General features: G+C 42.5%; 1 protein-coding gene across 1 annotated transcript in view; it reads left to right on the top strand.

The window, feature by feature from the left end:
* Positions 1–19070, top strand: part of SLC2A12 (solute carrier family 2 member 12) — a 66427-nt gene that overhangs the window by 9127 nt on the left and 38230 nt on the right. Inside the window, exon 2 of the mRNA XM_025383197.1 lies at positions 13933–15273. Coding sequence (XP_025238982.1) covers positions 13933–15273 — 1341 coding nt within the window. The remainder of the gene's footprint in view (positions 1–13932; positions 15274–19070) is intronic.

The following is a 19070-nucleotide window of genomic DNA, read 5'->3' as shown; positions in this document are numbered from 1 at the left end:
TGAGAAATCAAGAAAATTTCTAAAAGTGATGGTAGTGGTGACAGAAGTAGGGAGTTTTAGAAATCCTCATTTACATGTCTCCAAATTCTGTAGCTTTATGGGGTCACCATTCTTTTAATATTAAAATAAAAATAACCGCAGGTCCCACATGGCTAAATCCACATGCCTCCTTCCTCCCCACCAGCCTCCCATCCAAACACACACAGTGCACTTCAGGAGTTTCGTGGTTCTGATCACCCTCCTGCACCAACTTCCTGCTTTTTCTGGGTCCTTGCCCTCCACTCCAGCAACTGGTCTTTTCTCTTATCCCTGCTCCAATTCATTCTTAGATGACAGCAGCCCTCTTTCCTTCACATTCTCGAATCCCATTCATATATGCTCTTTGTAGATTTTTACTAAGCATTTGAAGAGGGCTGTAGTGCAATCGAATATTAGGTAGGCCCATTCTAAACATTCTCTTGTCAAATCCACCATAAGGAGTTTCTTTTTTGGGGGGTGTGTGTGTTTGGTTTTTGTTTTGCTTTGTTTTGAGACAGAGTGTTGCTCTGTCACCCAGGCTGGGGTGCAGTGGCACAATCACAGCTCACTGCAGCCTTGACCTTTTAGGTTCAAGGGATTCTCCTGCCTCAGCCAGCCAAGTAACTGGGATTACAAGTGCACGCCACCACATTCCGCTAACTTTTTGTATTTTTAATAGAGACAGGGTCTTACTATGTTGCTCAGGCTGGTCTCAGACTCCTGGGCTGAAGCAATCCTCCCACCTCAGCCTCCCAAATGTGTGTGTAATCTGTTGGGATTACAGGTGTGAGCCACTTAACCTGGCCAGGAGTTTCTTGTAAATCAACTTGTAAAAAATCCGCAGGTTTCTTGTCATACTGAGCCCTTGGTGTCTCTCTCTCTCCCCATTCCCCACAACTTGTCAACTTGTCCTGACCTTTCCTTCTATTTTTTTTTTTTTTTCTATTTCTGGGCTCTCTCAGCCTTTCATTCTCTCTTTCTCTTTCTCTGTCTCACTCTCTCTTTCACCAAAATCCCCCCTTTGTATTTGATAGAGCACTTCAGACTTTTCTCCCTCCCTCTCTTTCTCTCCCATAGGCCATCTGTCCATTATCAACATGATAATGGTGAGCTTAACCCTAAATGTTCAGGTGGTCATTCGGGTTATTAATTTTAGTAAATTGCTCTTCCTTAAAGGACCTTCATCCACAGGCTTCACAATATAACTTATATTCTTCCCATTTCATTTCCCTAATTAAATAATTTATAAAGCACTATTGGTGATTCTCAACCATTATTGAGTGCAGGAACTCCTTTTAAAATATAAAAACAACTTCAAATCCTCCCAAAACAGTCTTCGCAGTTTTATATTTATCGATTAGAAAATATAGAGTGACAGAAAGTTGCTATGTACTCACTAGCACATTGAATTTTTTTAAAAACAACTTTCCATCCCATTTATATACTTTTGAAATTGTGAAGTACAGATAAGTCTTTTACTATTTTTTCAAGATTAAATAATGTTTAGTGGACTGGGGATCCTTTCGGAGATGTCAGTTTTCAAACATCCATGGCTCACCAAGGCTCACACACATTGAGTATCCCCTTCCTGGAGATGTCAGGGGACTCTAGGAAAGACAGCTGCGGGTTTATTCTCCAGGTTCCCTCCCTCTTTACCATCCGTCATCGAAAATATCCACAAAAATACAGACAGAAGTGCAAAATCACCACACCATTGAAAGCCCGAATATTTGTCAATGAGTTAGGATTTAACAGTAAATAAAATGGGGAGCCTAATGTATAAGATTGGGGCGTAAAATGTTGGATTCCCATAGACTGCCGCTGTGCCTCCTCATTTGACAGTGATGGAACTTTCACCAGGGAAGGAAGGGAAAGAGCTCCTCAGACCCTCAGAGCTGCTTTCTCTGAGGGTCAGAATTTCTTGCCTTAACACCTGATTGATTCTTCAGTCCCATTCCCCCATCCTGTCATTATCACTTCCGTTTCTCTCTCTCTCTGTCTTTTATTTATTTATTATTATTATTTTTTGTTTGAGACAACTTGCTTTGTTGCCCCAGCTGAAGGACAGAGGTACAATCATAGCTTACCACAGCCTTGAACTTCTGGCCACAAGCAATCCTCCCGCCTTGCCTCCCAAAGCACTGGGATTACAGGTGTGAGCCACTGTGCCTGGTCATTTCTCTTTCTGTATCTCTTCAGGGACTCCCATTTCCATGATTTCAACAACTCTGGGCTGAATAGGCAAGACAGTGACTCATGGCATTTTGAAATATGAAACTAGTGTTAAGAAGGGATAAAGTCTGTCAGAGCCACTGGAACAATGCACTCCAGAAGTTTGTTTTGCACCCACTGTTTTTGGCAAGTAAAGAACTGCAGGCTGCTTTAAATAATCCAGGAATGATCTCCCTCATTCATCATCGGGGGATCAAAAAGTGGAAGCAAAATAAATAAATAAATAAATAAATAAATAAATAAATAAATAAATAGATAAAAAGTTCCCTTCTCGGTTCAATGGAACCACACCAGAAAAATGACAGACAGACATCAGAAAGTTGGCTAGCAGCTGTACACATCAATTGCACCTCCAGTGCAAGAGACCTAAGAGGAGTTTCTAACTGAAACCAGGTGGCTAGAATAAGGTGTGTCACACACTGAATATACAACAGCCTTTCCAACTCCCCTCTGATTTTCTACTTTTCCTACATGGAAACTAACTAACTAAAAGATCAGATACACACTTGTCAGTCTCTCTCACAGCCAAGTTTGACCAGTCGTCCACTGGTTCTGGTCAATGAGATATTAAGTAAGTCTTCCAGGGTGCTTCTTGAAAGTTTTCTTCCTGATAAAAAGAGAGAGGCACAGGAGGATAAACCCTTGTCCCAAGCCTCCTTCTATTGTCTCCTGCCCATGGATGTTGGTTGTGAGGGAACATACTTCCCGGAGCTGCGGCAGCCACCTTACACATATGGTGACAAACCAGGGGACAACAGACAACCCTTTGAGGAAACGGGAACAGAAGGATGAGTACAGTGTGAGTCCTTGGAGATACCAAACCCAACCTGGTCTTTTAGTTAATTAAACAATAAATGCCACTATGATGTAAGCTTCTGTTTTTCAGGGCTTGGGGTTCTTGCAGTCTGTGTTAGCCTGTTCTTACGTTGCTATAAAGAAATACCTGAGGCCCGACGTGGTGGCTCACACCTGTAAGCCCGGCACTGTGGGAGGCTGAGGTGGGAGGATCTCTTGAGCTCCGGAGTTCGAGACCAGCCTGGGCAACATGACGAAACCCCATCTCTATCAAAAATACAAAAAATTGGCCAGGTGTGATGGTGTGCTCCTGTAGTCCCAGCTACTTGGGAGGCTGAGGTGGGAGGATCACTTGAGCCTATGAGGTGTGGAGGTGGCAGTGAGCTGAGATTGTGCCACCGCACTCCAGCCTGGGTGAGAGAGTGAGATCCTGTCTCAAAAACAAAAACAAAACAACAACAACAAAAAAACCTGAGACTGGGTAATTTATTTTTTGAAAAGAGGCTTTACTGGCTTACCGCTCTGCAGGTTATTCAGGAAGCATAGCGGTATCTGCTTCTGGGGAGGCCTTGAGAAGCCTCCAATCATGGCAGAAGGCAAACGGGGAGCAGGTACATCACATGGTGAAAACAGGAGTGAGAGAGAGAGTGTGGGGTGGGGGGAGAGAGGCCACACACTTTTAAACCACCAGATCTTATCTGAATTCAGAGTCAGAGCTCACTTATCACCAAGCAGATGGCCCAAGCCATTCATAAGGACCCCCATGACCCAAACACTTCCCACCAGGCCCCACCTCCAACATCCAGGATTAGAATTCGACCTGAGATTTAGTGGGAATATACATTAAAACAATATCACAGTCTTGGAATGGGACATCAATTGCGATAAAAAAAAACAAACAAACTATGTCACAGTCAAAAATATCATAATTGATTTGGGGGCCAGGTGAAAAGAATGCAGCAAATCTAGTTATTGCCAAGTATGTTTCAAATACAGAGGAAAAGGGTGCATTCTAATATTTCTATTTATAGGAAACATAAATAAATTATGGAAAGCATCTGATTTCTGTTCTCAATATAATTTTTTAAAATAGACTCTGTGGCAAAAGATGTAAACCACGTCTGATGATAAGAATAAACTGAGGTGAAGATAGAGCTTGCTGAGAACTGAGATGCAAATAGATCCATGATGTGTAGAGTGGAAGGGAATGAAACTGCAACAGCAGAATCATCATCTGAAATCTGTGATGTGGGGGATGAATATGAGATGCTCTTCTGGATGCAGATAGAAAGGATGAGAAGACAAAGATGAAAGAGGAAATGAATATATTAAACTAACATATAAATAATTATGCCTAAACAAATAGAACAAAAATACTTGAGGAAATCTTTTCTGAATGGATAAAGAACTCAACAAGTAGCAGAAAAATTTAGAAGAAAATGCACCAGACTTATCCTGGTGAAAGTTTTGAATTGAAGAAGGGAAGAAAGGAGGCCGGGTGCAGTAGCTCACGCCTGTAATCCCAGCACTTTGTGAGGCTGAGGTGGGTGGATCACCTGAGGTCAGGAGTTCAAGACTAGCCTGGTCAACATGGTGAAACCCTGTCTCTACTGAAAGTATGAAAATTAGCCAGGTGTGGTGATAGGTGCCTGTAATCCCAGCTACTCAAAAGGCTGAGGCAGGAGAATCGCTTGAACCCAGGGGCAAAGGTTGCAATGAGCTCGGATCACGCCACTGCACTCCAGCCTGGGTGAAAGAGCAAGAATCTGTCAAGGAAAAGAAAAGAAAAGAAAAGAAGAAAGGATAAAAGGAAGAGCAGAAAGAAGCCAGACGCGGTGGCTCACGTCTGTAATCCCAGCACTTTGGGAGGCCGTGGCGGGTGGATCACTTGAGGCCAGGTGTTCAAGATCATCCTTGCCAACATGGTGAAGCCCCGTCTCTATGAAAAATACAAAAATAGGGGGCATGGTGGCCCACACCTGTAATCCCAGCTATTTGGGTGGCTGAGACAGGAAAATCGCTTGAACCTGGGAGGCAGAGGTTGTAGTGAGCCGAGATCACACCACTACACTCCAGCCTGGGCGCCAGAGAGAGACTCTGTCTCAATAAAAAAAAAAAAAAGGAAAAAGCAGAAAGAAAAAGAATGAAAGTCATACACATACACATAATCAGGCAGAAAAAGTGAACCACAAGTCAAAGCACAGGGGAGTACTAACATGCAAATTTAAACACTGCCTCCTCTTAATACCTCCTCAGCCAATAGGAGTGGAAGAATATGAGTTTCAGGAAAGGATGTCTGTGAAATTGCCACTAAATCAAATCCGTGTTTGGAAAACTAACAAAGAAAGATAGCAACATTTCTATATTTTTTTCCATAGAAAATTCAAATAATAATAGATGTTAAGAGAGGCCAAAATTCCTGTTGGTCCGAGTTTTACTGTGTGCTGAGGAGAGGATCAGGGTGCAGGGGAGGGATGGGAGATAGTAGCTAGATAAGCCTTGTACCCAGTATTTGTCACTACAGGGGTGGCCACGCAGGGCCCAAGGCCAAGGAGCAGCATGTTGGACATTTGGTGGGCTGGAAACACCACACCAGAACTCACCCTGGGAAGTGCCCTCTGGGAGGTTATAGGAGGTGAGCCTTCTGCTAAGCTCCTGCATCTCCTTCCAGGGGCATCCTGTAACCTCTGCTGAGCACTGGCCCCCCTGATACAGACGTTCCTGCTCCCAACATGCTCCCAGTCCAAGGCAGGATACAAACCTAATGAAATATAATCCAGGGTGCTGTAAGACCTTGGACGTAAAGGCAAGAGAGAGAAGGGAGATTAAAGCTAACCTGGCCAGGTGCAGTGGCTCACGCCTGTAATCCCAACACGTTGGGATGCCGAGGCAGGCAGGCAGATCACGAGGTCAGGAGATTGAGAACATCCAGGCCAACATGGTGAAATCCCATCTCTACTAAAAATACAAAAATTACCCAGGTGTGGTGGCATACGCCTATAGTCCCAGCTACTCTGGAGGCTGAGGCAGGAGAATCGCTTGAACCTGGGAGGTGGAGGTTGCAGTGAGCTGAGATCGTGCCACTGCACTCCGGCCTGGTGACAGAGCCAGACTCCGTCTAAAAAAAAAAAAAAAAAAAAAAGCTAACCCAAGAGGGTAAGCCTATGGAGGAGGGAATATTTGAGCTGGCCCTTTAAAAATGAATCAGGGGAGGCCCAGGCAGGAGAATCAGTTGAACCTGGGAGGCAGAGGTTGCAGTGAGCAGAGATCACTCCACTGCACTCCAGCCTGGGTGACAGAGTGAGACTCCTCAAAAAAAAAAAAAAAAAAAAAATTGAATCGGGTTTCCTTGGGCTGTGAAGGGAGGCGAAGGACCCTGTGGTGAGGGGAATAGCGTGAGTCTCAGCACAAAGCTGGGAAAGAGCACAGAAGATTCTGGAAACAGCTAGTGGTGCAGATGGGCTGGAGAGTTGGTACCTGGAGAATGTTGTGAAACCTGAAGACCTGGTCCACTGAAACAGAGCTGCTAAACACTCTGTCTGAACAACTGGAGAACAATTCCATGCATAGGGCTGAAGTTTAATAAAATATAAATATAGTTGTGACAATAAAATACTTTATGGTCCTTGAAATGGTGCTATATCAGCTAGCTAAACATAGTGCTAAAACCTTCATAGAAATGCTAACGGATGGCTATTCAATTGCTAAATATTTATGTGAAGATAAAGTTCTAGATGCTAACCATTATATAACACTACAGATTAACCACAGTCTGTTGATACAACTGTGGGGAGTAGAGGTGTAAGGATCAGTATTCTAGAGTGTTGTTTTCATTCATTCATTCACTCGGCAAACATTGAGTGTTTTCTTTGTGCCAGAAGGCTAGGGGTGAAAGGACAGGTCTCAGCAAGGCAGGGTTCTTGCCTTCAAGGAACTTCCAGTCTAATAGTGAAGACAAGCAGGTCAATCAAAGAGTGCCTTAAAATGAGATGGACTCTGAACACACATTCTGTGCACAGTGGGTGCACACAGGCTGGGGGCAAAGTAACGCTGAGGACTGAGGAGCGGGCTTCAGAGGTAAGGTGAGGTGCTAGTAGAGATGACTATTGGAAGATGAGTTGGGATCAAAGGCATTCAGGGGGAAAGAGCAGAGGAAGGGCAAGCCGTAGACGCAAGGCCATTTTTGGACAACTGCAAGTTTTTCTTGAACAAAATATGAAGTGGGGGTGGGGGAGTCTTTTAAATTTGTGAAGTATTCACAGTTGGTCAAGCTACATAATTACCTGGCTGCCTGCCAAAGAAAGAAAAAGAAAACACCTGTGTGTGCATGCTTTTCAGCTGGCTGTAGGATTTAGTCAGCTGGCAAGTGTTTATTGCGTGCCCATTATGTCCATATGCAAAAAAAGGCATATGGGGAAGAAAGAGAAGAAGAAAGCAGGCAGAAACTCAAATATTGTGAAAAATGGATTGTTTTGTGTTGAGTGCCAGCTACAGTTGTGGTTTCATCTGACTCACTGTGACCAGCAGACAATGCAGCTATTGTGGTGGTGGCTGGCGCTGCAGTCTCGTGGCGCCCTTGGTGCTCTTGCGCTGCAGGTCTCAGCACCTGTTTGCATAAAGCTGCTTGATTGAATCACAGCTTTGATAGGAATGGTTTTACTTTATCAGCTTAATAAAGAATTGTCATTGCATCAAAAGGCAAACTGGAGATCTTCCTCCTACTGCTGCTGCTGTACTTCTAGCAAAGCAGTGTGGAGACAGAAAGGTGTGATGCTGTTCCTCATTCATCAAGGGTCACAGCTAACACTCCTATCACAGCAGACAGAGTGACAAGAGAAAAGCATAACAAATTTAGTTAATCAAAGTTTGATGTGACATGGGAGGCTTTCAAAATGAAGATCTAAAGACTCAGGGAAAAATGGCTGATTTTATGCTTAAGTTTGATGAAGAAAGGATGGGCGTGTCGAAATGTGATTGAATAAAAGGATATGAGTTAATAGTAATAAACTGACAGAGAAACCCAGCAAGGCCTGCCCAGATTATTTTGGGCCTCACTGTGTGGCATTTCTTCCTCCTGGGCAGAGGGCAGGACTCCCATGAAATAAGGTTTTCAAGGGAAAAGGGAGAGAGTGACCTTTCTAGGTTTTACGATTTGCTTTGGGGCAGAGTGGTTCTGGTTTCTGTGACCCACCTTGGGGAAAGGAATTCTGCTTTCCATGACTTGCTTCACGGGAAAATGGGCGAGGGTCAGAAAGACCTTGTTTCTGGCTGAAATCTTACAGCCAGCTGAAAAGCATGCACACACACGGTTTTTTGTTTGTTTGTTTTTGTTTTTTGGCAGGCATCCAGAGGCCTTTCCTATGTTCCTATGTCTAGTTCAAAGTACTCAGCACACCAATGTGCCATACTTTGGGGTATCTTGTTCCGAGCCCCAACAGTAGGAAGAAGACAGGATAGGCATAACCAAACCACCTGTGGGTACCACTTACAAGTCCCCAGGTAGTTTCCACTTCTGTGATGTCCACAGAAAGCCAAGAATTCCCTTTGGCACTCTTTGGGAGACCTGGGATGTGAAGGAAGGGCCCCTGTGAAGCAAAGCCATGAGCAAAATGGCCAGGAATGCTCTACTTCATCATTATTAAGGGCAGACTGGCCTCAGGGCTGGGTATTTTTTGGAAAAGCATTAATTATGAATCCTCATCTTCCTCTGTCCTTCAGCACTGGCAACTTCTCAGTCCATGTGGCTGCCCAAACTCTCACCTCTGTGTGCAGACAAACACAAATGCCACCTTCCTGCCAGTGCTTCAACCTACATTCTGATCTCTTGCTTCCTGTTCACTGCCAGATTTCTTAGAAAAAGGTATCTCTACTTTCCAGCATCCATAAGATAGCATCTTGTTCTTCTTGTCATCGCTAATCAACACTCCTTATGCCTCTCTTCATTGTTATTCCATGGTAAAATAGCACCAGGAAAACTTCCTATGGTGGAAGTCTTGAGGTATCAAAGCCACAATCTCAGAAGCACTAAGGACTAGCCTTATACGGTGAATTAGAATTCAAAATCCCGAATGGGCAGGCTGAGGATCAAACAGCAGTCCTAAGTATCAGTAGGAGGGGAACGGGGAAAGCTAGTTTGCGGCAGTATCCCTTAAAGCATACAATAGGGAAGATATTAAAATTCAGACGACTGAGACCATAGCTAAATTCTGTAGCGTATAAATCCATGTTGGTAAGCCCTCCATGTGGGACTAGGGTTCTAGAATGATCTTGTGCAAAGTTTTAACCTCTTAAAGGCCAATTGCCCAGAGATAGGAAGGTAGAATAGAAAGATGGATAGCAAGCAACAGATATATGTTATCATATAGAAAATTGAAAAAGGTTTTTATGATTCATATAAAAATAATTCTTTAATGTCGCTGCAGAATTATACTCCATGGGTTTCAAGGGGAACATTGACAAACTGGGATGGCTTCCAGACCCTTTGCACATATTCCCATTTGTCAGTGTGCTATGAGTCCTGGCCCGAGAAACCAGGCAAATGATCTAAGTCCAGAAAGCAGCATCAGGGATTGGTTCCCTCTTCTGTCAGGAGCTCTTTTCTCCAGACAGAGAAGCCAGCACTTAGCAAACCACTTCAGGCTCTCTAAGGTAGGATAATGGAGCACAAAAGGAAGGGACTCTTGCATCTCAAGGCATCTTTCTCATTGTAGGGACACAGTATTTTCCATCTAATGAAAGAGGAAAACAAGAAAGGAAAAGGAGAAGTACAGGGTGGCAAGGACAATCTTCTGCTATTAAAGCAGTTACAGCATTGATTTCCCTGTGTCCTTAACTCCACAGCCCCAGGTGCCCTCTGTCACACTACATGCCCTTCTCAGGTCCCTCACTCAGTCTGGCCTCCCAAGTGGTCCATTCTCCAAATTCACTTATTTCTCCAATCAGAATGTCAGAGACCAATCATTAATTGCCAAAACACACACACTAATCAACACAGCAAACATAGATAAAATGAACAATGACAAGTGGAGATAAGAATAATACAATATTCTTATCCAAATGTGGAGATTTGACCTAATTCTCCTTGTGGTAGAGGCATTCATTGTTGAGGATTTTAAGATCACATGGGAAAAAGAATATGGAAACCGTGGACATGAATGAACCTATAAGAGAGTACTTTAAAGTCATTTTGCATGCCAAAAAAGTCACATAAAATTAATAAATAATAGGTAATAAAGGTATCACCAGAATGTTAAGTTTTTTGGCCCCATTTTACTGGGAACACAATGAAAAGTCATAACTGTGACCGACGAGGCCTTATTTGAAGTGCCCCCTCTGTACTTATCCAAATTCACTTTAAGCCCTTTCTGTCCTACCTCTCCAGGCTCATGGTGTGCCCCACATGTTATATGCTGGCCATCTGACAGTTCCTACAACATAATGAGAACTTTCCTGTTCTAAGGCCTTGGAAATTACTTTCTCCTGGGCCTGAAATACTCTTCCCTCTGCTACTTTTTTGTTTTGTTTTGTTTCTATTTTGACAAGTTGCAAACATATAACAAACATCTGTGTTCCTACCACCAAAAATTTATATATATATATTATATATATATATATAATATATATATATATATCAGTGAAACAGAACAAATGTGGTATCAGAGCCATAATCTCAGAAGCACTAAGGACCAGCCTTATACAGTGAATTAGAATTCAAAATCCCAAATGGGCAGGCTGAGCATCAAACACTAGTCCTAAATATCGTAGTAAGGGAAGTGGAAAAGCTAGTTTGGGGCAGTATCCCTTAAAGCATATAATAGGGAAAATATTAAAATTCAGACAACGAGACCATAGCTAAATTCTGTAGCATATAACTCCATGTTGGTATATATGCTATATATATAGCAGTGAAACAGACCAAATATGTATATGTGTGTGTGTGTGTGTGTGTGTGTGTGTGTGTGTGTATTTCTTGCTGTACCCAGGTAAATGCCTGCCATGTAACGGTGCCAAATATTTTGTTTTCTGATTAGCTAGATAAATTGCTGATGTAACTTCAATTTACTAGGTTTTGTTCAAAATGCTCATAAATTTGCTTTATTTCTTGTGGATTATCGCACCTTTATTTGCTCCTCCATCTAAATATTCAGTGCTTTTATTCCCCTTATTTTTGGGGCTGCCAATTCCCATTTCCTACCAGGATCCTGCAGATGGAAAATACCTTGAGCATTTGTGATAGAGTTTTAGATCACCTCACCTTTATTTGACCTGCTTATTTCACTAGAGCTGAATACCATTTTTTTTTTTTATTATACTTTAAGTTCTAGGGTACATGTGCACAACGTGCAAGTTTGTTACATGTGTATACATGTGCCCTGTTGGCGTGCTGCACCCACCAACTTGTCATCTACATTAGGCATATCTCCCAGTGCTACCCCTCCCTCCTCCCCACTCCCCACAATAGGCCCCGGTGTGTGATGTTCCCCCTCCTGAGTCCAAGTGATCTCGTTGTTCAATTCCCACCTATGAGTGAGAACATGCAGTGTTTGGTTTTCTGTTCTCCCCCAACGCCAAAAAGGCAGCCTTAGCTCAGCCTATGAAAACTGTGTGCCGAAGCACATTTCTAACATTTGAGTTACACCTCAGTTCTGATTCTTCTCCATCTCTTTTGCTGGCGCTACTTTTCTAAATATTGGCGTTGCCTAGGTCCCAGTCTTGATCCTGCTTCTCCTTTTCCCCTATTCTATCTTCCTAAGTGATCTCACCCATTCCTGTGGCTTTAAATACCAAATGTGTGCCGCTAGTTTCCAAATACATATGTCCAGGCTTGACCTATCTTTAAGCTCCAAATCTGTATACCCAATCCCCTACTTAACATTTTTATCTGAATGTCTCACAGGTAAAATAAATAAACCATTTTACTAAGTCCAAAATGAAATTGTTGATTTTTGCCTCTCCTCTTACCACCACTCACAACCAGGTCTATTCCTAATCTTCCCTATGTCGGTACGTTGCACTACACAGTATATAGCACAATGCCCTCTACATCTCAATGGGTGTTGGCCCCATATAGTACTGTATTGAGTATATGGAATATTGTAAATCTCCCACCCAACTGCTCAAGCCACAGAGCCATCCTGGGTTCTGACCCACTTCTTACCCTCCATCTCCAATTCTTGAACAAGTGTAATAGTTTTTTTTGTTTTTTGTTTTTTTCGTGAGATGGAGTCTTGCTCTGTTGCCCAGGCTGAAGTGCAGTGGCACGATCTCAGCTCACTGCAGCCTCCACCTCCTGGGATCAAGTGATTCTCCTGCCTCAGCCTCCCAAGTAGCTGGGACAACAGGCATGCACCATCATGCCCAGCTAATTTTTGTACTTTTAGTAGAGACGGGGTTTTGCCATGTTGGCTGGTCTTGTCTCGAACACCTGACCTCAGGTGATCCACCCACCTTGGCCTCCCAAAGAGCTGGGATTATAGGCGTGAGCCACCACACCCGGCCTTGAACAAGTGTAGTGCTTTTTAGCTCCAAAATAAGTCTTGGAATCTGCCTATTTATCTCCAGTTCCACTCTTAACACCCGAGTCTAAGCTACCATTATCTCTTGTCCAAACCAAGGCAAAAACTCCTCCCTGCTGCCAGTCTTGCCAGTCTTGCCTTTTGAAGAACTAATCTCTACATTGCAGGGAAGGTGGTCTTTATAAATAAGAAACCGATAGCATCAATGCCCTCTACACCTCTCAATGGGTGTTGGCCCCATTATACTTGAAACACAATGAAAAGTCATCACTGGGACTGACAAGGCCCTACTTAAAGTGCTGCCTCTGTACTTATCCAAATTCATTTTAAGCCCTTTCCGTCCTACCTCTCCAGGCTCGCGATGTGGCCCACATGTCATATGCTGGCCATCTGACAGTTCCTACAACATAATGAGAACTTTCCTGTCCTAAGGCCTTGGAAATTACTTTCTCCTGGGCCTGAAATATTCTTCCCTCTGCTACTTTTTTTGTTTTGTTTTGTTTCTATTTTGAGAAGTTGCAAACATATAACAAACATCTGTGTTCCTACCACCAAAAATCAATAGTTACTAACTTTTTGACATTTTTCCTTGGATTTGAACATTAACAAAAAAACAATATAAAGGTAAAGTCTCCTTGTTCTGCCTGTATTCCATCCCCCTTTCTCCTTACTCAGAATGAGTAAGGGATATTGTTGATTCCTTACACTACATACATTTCTTCCTTCCTTCTGTTTAGCAAAAGCTTGACTTTGTTAAGGCATTCACACACTGCCCACTCCCACCTCCACCCTCTGCCCCAACACCCTCATGTGTTCAGCAGAGCCATTTGCAGCACGATTGTGGCCCAGGGGATAAGAGGGCAAGTTTCCTGGAGGCTGTGTTTCATTTTGACCCAGGCTATCCAGCAGGGAGCCTGTAGCACTTTTAGAGGCTCCTATTCTCTCTCTCCTGCCCTCAAAGATTTGCCTTTAGAGAACGGGGATGGGACCAGAAGAGTCAGGCTCTTTGAATTTCTGATCCACTGCCAAGGCATGAACCAAATGATATTCTTGTTTGTTCGGTCTTCACCATGTGTCAACTTCTTATCTCAACATCGCTGTCTGATCTAAACCAAAAACATCAACATCATAAATAGAAGGCAACTGGACTTCCTACATGTCTCCATGCCTCTCCTCCCAAAAAAGAAAGAAAAATGATTTCTCCTTCTATATCAAATCATTTTTTGGTTAGTGTATTATTTTATCACAATTGTGTGCGTGTTTAAACTCAGTGCTGTGAAAGACTTCTACAAGGTTAAATCTCCTCCCCAACACAAAATGTTTAAAATCTCAACTGAGAACTGACCTCCCTGTCTCTTCTCTCTGCTTGTAGGTTGCGGCATGTTTACCTTCCTGTCATCTGTCACTGCCGCTGTCAGTGGCCTCCTGGTGGGTTATGAACTTGGGATCATCTCTGGGGCTCTTCTTCAGATCAAAACCTTATTAACCCTGAGCTGCCATGAGCAGGAAATGGTTGTGAGCTCCCTCCTCATTGGAGCCCTCCTCGCCTCACTTACCGGAGGGGTCCTGATAGACAGGTATGGAAGAAGGACCGCAATCATCTTGTCATCCTGCCTGCTTGGACTCGGAAGCTTAGTCTTGATCCTCAGTTTATCCTACACGGTTCTTATAGTGGGACGCATTGCCATAGGGGTCTCCATCTCCCTCTCCTCCATTGCCACTTGTGTTTACATCGCAGAGATTGCTCCTCAACACAGAAGAGGCCTTCTTGTGTCACTGAATGAGCTGATGATTGTCATCGGCATTCTTTCTGCTTATATTTCAAATTACGCATTTGCCAGTGTTTTCCATGGCTGGAAGTACATGTTTGGTCTTGTGATTCCCTTGGGAATTTTGCAAGCAATTGCAATGTATTTTCTTCCTCCAAGCCCTCGGTTTCTGGTGATGAAAGGACAAGAGGGAGCTGCTAGCAAGGTTCTTGGAAGGTTAAGAGCACTCTCAGATACAACTGAGGAACTCACTGTGATCAAATCATCCTTGAAAGATGAATATCAGTATAGTTTTTGGGATCTGTTTCGTTCAAAAGACAACATGCGGACCCGAATAATGATAGGACTAACACTGGTATTTTTTGTACAAATCACTGGCCAGCCAAACATATTGTTCTATGCATCAACTGTTTTGAAGTCAGTTGGATTTCAAAGCAATGAAGCAGCAAGCCTTGCCTCCACTGGGGTTGGAGTCGTCAAAGTCATTAGCACCATCCCCGCCACTCTTCTTGTAGACCATGTCGGCAGCAAAACATTCCTCTGCATTGGCTCCTCTGTGATGGCAGCTTCGTTGGTGACCATGGGCATCGTAAATCTCAACATCCACATGAACTTCACCAATATCTGCAGAAGCCACAATTCTATCAACCAGTCCTTGGATGAGTCTGTGATTTATGGACCAGGAAACCTGTCAGCCAGCAACAATACTCTCAGAGACCACTTTAAAGGAATTGCTTCCCATAGCAGAAGCTCACTCATGCCCCTGAGAAATGATGTGGATAAGAGAGGGGAGACGACCTCAGCATCCTTGCTAAATGCTGTATTAAGCCACACTGAATACCAGATAGTCACAGACCCTGGGGACGTCCCAGCTTTTTTGAAATGGCTGTCCTTAGCCAGCTTGCTTGTTTATGTTGCTGCTTTTTCAATTGGTCTAGGACCAAGTAAGTACTTTATTCTTTATTCCTTCCCTCTCTCCCCCGTGAATATTAATGTATTGCTTTTGACCAGTCAGAGCATCCTACTGCTATAGCACCTCATGCATATAAGTGCTAGAAGGAAGACAAGGATAACATTGGTCATCTGATGTTCCTTCTAATGCAGATGGTATGCTTGGCTTATATCTGCTTCTGAAAAGCACAGGGCTAGTATTCAACTGAAAGATAAGTTTCCCATTATCTGTCACATGAGGATACTTTAATTCCCATTAATTGAGGATGAACCAGACCTGGAAACATATTTATTGCCCAAGGGAATTACATTGCTTTATGAAAGCAAAATTTGCTTTCGTAAAATGGTGTAACGTTTTCCTCCATATCATCTCTGAGTTTCTTCCTATGTAGAAGAAAAAAATCAAGTGTTTAGATTTTCTTAAAGACACAATAGTGGGTGCATTCCAGTGATAGTAAAGAAGGAGGACATTATGAGTTGAGAAGGAGAATGCATTATTATTATTATTATTTTTGAGTACATCTTATTCAGGAGAGTAGCCTCCCATGGCACTTTACTCTTGTCCATTAAACAGAAGCATGAAAGTCTAGTTGCTATCATTCAACATAATACAAACAATTTACAAGGACATAGCTATGAGGTTGTTTTATTTTATGTAACTAGTCTGCTCTAATGACAAAGTATAATCACCTCTCTTGGGCAAACTTTTTACAGATGGATTTACTAGAATAGGCTGTTTGTTGCAGTTATCTTGTCTATTAGCCTTACATCTAAAGCCTGAATGTCTCTGTAGGGAGGCTGTGAAGGGTCTTTTGTATACCTCACTAGAAAAAAAAGGAGGACTTAAAAGCTTAAAGGTAGCCTCTATCACCCCACTTCCTACCCCATTCCTCTCTATCTTTCTCTTTATTCCTCTCCTTCCTTTCTCTTTCTTTCTAAGTCCCTCCCTCTCTATCACAAAGTTGGTTTTGAAACTTGTTGACAAGGATCAAGGAGGCAAACAAATTGACTCAAATAATGGGAAGCATTGGAGGCTTAGGCCAATAAGAAGACATAGGCTGTGCTGAAGAAGGAATTTCGTGGGGAGATGTAGGGCTCTGGTTCCAGGTACTGGACAGGGTTTCTGGAAAGAAGGCCATGTAAGGGGCTTGCTCTAGTCATCCACTGCTAACTCATTAACTATTAATTCAAGCAATATGTATTGAGTGACATATTTTTTTTCATAACCAAGAACTATGCTAAATATTAGGGAAAGGGTAATGAACAAGACAGACACTATCCCTATCTTCAGGGAGATTGTAGGTGAATGGACTGAGTTATACTCTCTGTATCTGCCTCTTTCTGGTCATCAACCAGCAGGTTTGGCCTGCTTAATCTCAATTAATAACTAGACTTGCACATGGCTGATATGGCCTCTCCTGCTCTAACTCTACCTCCTCATTTTTCAGCTTCTAATCCCACTTCTAAGTGCACTCAGTCTCTAGATATTGATTTGTTCAAATTCCAAAGAGAGAGAGAAGGGTTGGGTGAGATCTGATTGACGCTACTCTTTGCTGTGCCAAGTCAGAGATGGAAGTTCAGGCCTAAAGAGCTGTGGCAAGATTGGATCATGGTCCAAGACATGGAAGACCAAGACATGGCCCTTCCTCTGCACTGTGAGTAGACATATTTCCCCCATAAGACTGCTTGGGCAGATAGAGTAAACATTACAATACCACCAGCCTCTGATGCCTCAGACTTGCTTCTGAACGTTAAATCTGCTTTTTAAGAGCTAACAATGATAATTACCATTAATGAACAGTTTCCTGGAAACAGATTTCTACCATTATTTTGGGATTCAATTATCTTGAGTGTGTACCTATGAGATACTTATATGGCTACTATGAGACTTTAAGCTAATGAAATTTGAGCTAACATCTTATCTATTTACATTTTTATTTTAAGAAACTCTTCAAAGCAGAAGGACAAGATATAGGTGCAGTCTTGTACCAGGGAGCAACTTAGATTTGGGTATGAAACTTCTCTATGTTAACAAGTACAATAAGCTTTGCTCATTTGATAAACTTCAGGTGGTAGTTATTGTTCCATTGGTTTCTTCTGCAAGCATCTCTTGTTCTTCTTGTATATTCATCATAAAACTAAAAATATTTCCTTTTTACATTAGTTTTCTTGGTCCAATTTTTTGAAATGTCAAGATTAGCTAAGAGTCTAAGAAAAAGCCACAGAAAAAGAAAGGGATACCCTCTTCTTTCTAATTCAGAAAACCTCTCGGGTTGAAAGGGTATATGTCATGGCACATATCATAATATGAGAGACATTCATCTTAGGCCTCCTGAACCAACCTACTCATGGTTAGAGTCCTTTCAATCTCATGCTACCCATCTCTCTTTAGTTTTGGGGTAATTTTGAAAAATGCAGCAACTCTTCCAGTCTCTAACACATCATTTGATACCTTATTGTATTAGAGCAAGAGTTCTCCTTTTCAGAAAACCAAATTTTATTTTTAAAAAAATTACTGGAGGCAGGGCATGGTGGCTCATGCCTGTAATCCCAACACTTTGGGAGGCTGAGGATGGTGGATTACTTGAAGTCAGGAGTTCAAGACCAGCCTGGCCAACATGGTGAAACCCCGTCTCTACTAAAAATACCAAAAATAGCTAGCATTGTGGCACACAATTGTAATCCCCGCTACCCAGGAGGCTGAGGCAGGAGAATCTCTTGATCTCTTGAATCCGGGAGGCAGAGGTTGCAGTGAGCATTGCATTCCAGCCTAGGTGACAGAGTGAGACCCTGTCTCCAAAAAAAGAAAACAAAACAAAACAAAAAAAAATTCTGGCAACTGTTTGTCTTTCAATAACATTCTATGCTAATTCTTTTAAAATACAGTTTAAGCTTTAGATTCCACTAATATTTATCGACATCTAGTATGTCAAATACTGTGCTAGGCAGTTTTTACATACTTTGGAGTACTTCATTTTACCTTCAAAACAAGCCTGAGAAGAAAGGATATTCACTGCATTTCACAAATGAAGATACTGAGTCTCAGAGAAATTAAGTGACTTGCTGAAATAAATGAAAATATGTTTTATCTTCTGAAATTCAACATTAATCTGAAGTCTAAGACAGATATAGGCAGTCCTGTGTTGGTCTTAAGAGTAAATGTTAGTTTTAGTTCAGTCTTCTTCTTGAAAGTCCACTAGAAGGAAGAATGAATAAAAATAGTGTATCATTGTCCATCCATCAGGATACTAATGGATCATTGTGCATTTCTGCAAAATGGAGAAATAGTCTCTCCTTTTCTGAAGCTCTGCTAAGTAAGTGAACATGTACTTTTTATAAGGCTGAGTTATAGGATAAAAGAGAAGAAGGGTAATAACAAGAAGAGCATTTTTGCTGTGCATTTACTTGCATAACTGAATGTATTAAGAAAATGTTGGCCAGGCACAGTGGCTCACACCTGTAATCCCAGCACTTTGGGAGGCTGAGGCCGGCAGATCACGAGGTCAGAAGATCGAGACCATCCTGGCTAACACGATGAAACCCCGTCTCTACTAAAAATACAAAAAATTAGCTGGGCGTGGTGGCGGGCGCCTGTAGTCCCAGCTACTCCGGAGGCTGAGGCAGGAGAATGGCGCGAACCCCGGGGGGCGGAGCCTGCAGTGAGTGGAGATCACGCCACTGCACTCTGGCCTGGGCGACAGAGCGAGACTCTTGTCTCAAAATAATAATAATAATAATAAAATAAAATAAAATAAAAAAAGAAAATGTTGAATGTAGAATTCAAGCTCAG

This window comes from Theropithecus gelada, chromosome 4, assembly GCF_003255815.1.
Source record: "Theropithecus gelada isolate Dixy chromosome 4, Tgel_1.0, whole genome shotgun sequence".
Classification (NCBI taxonomy): domain Eukaryota; kingdom Metazoa; phylum Chordata; class Mammalia; order Primates; family Cercopithecidae; genus Theropithecus; species Theropithecus gelada.
This window is presented reverse-complemented; position numbering and strand designations above follow the sequence as displayed.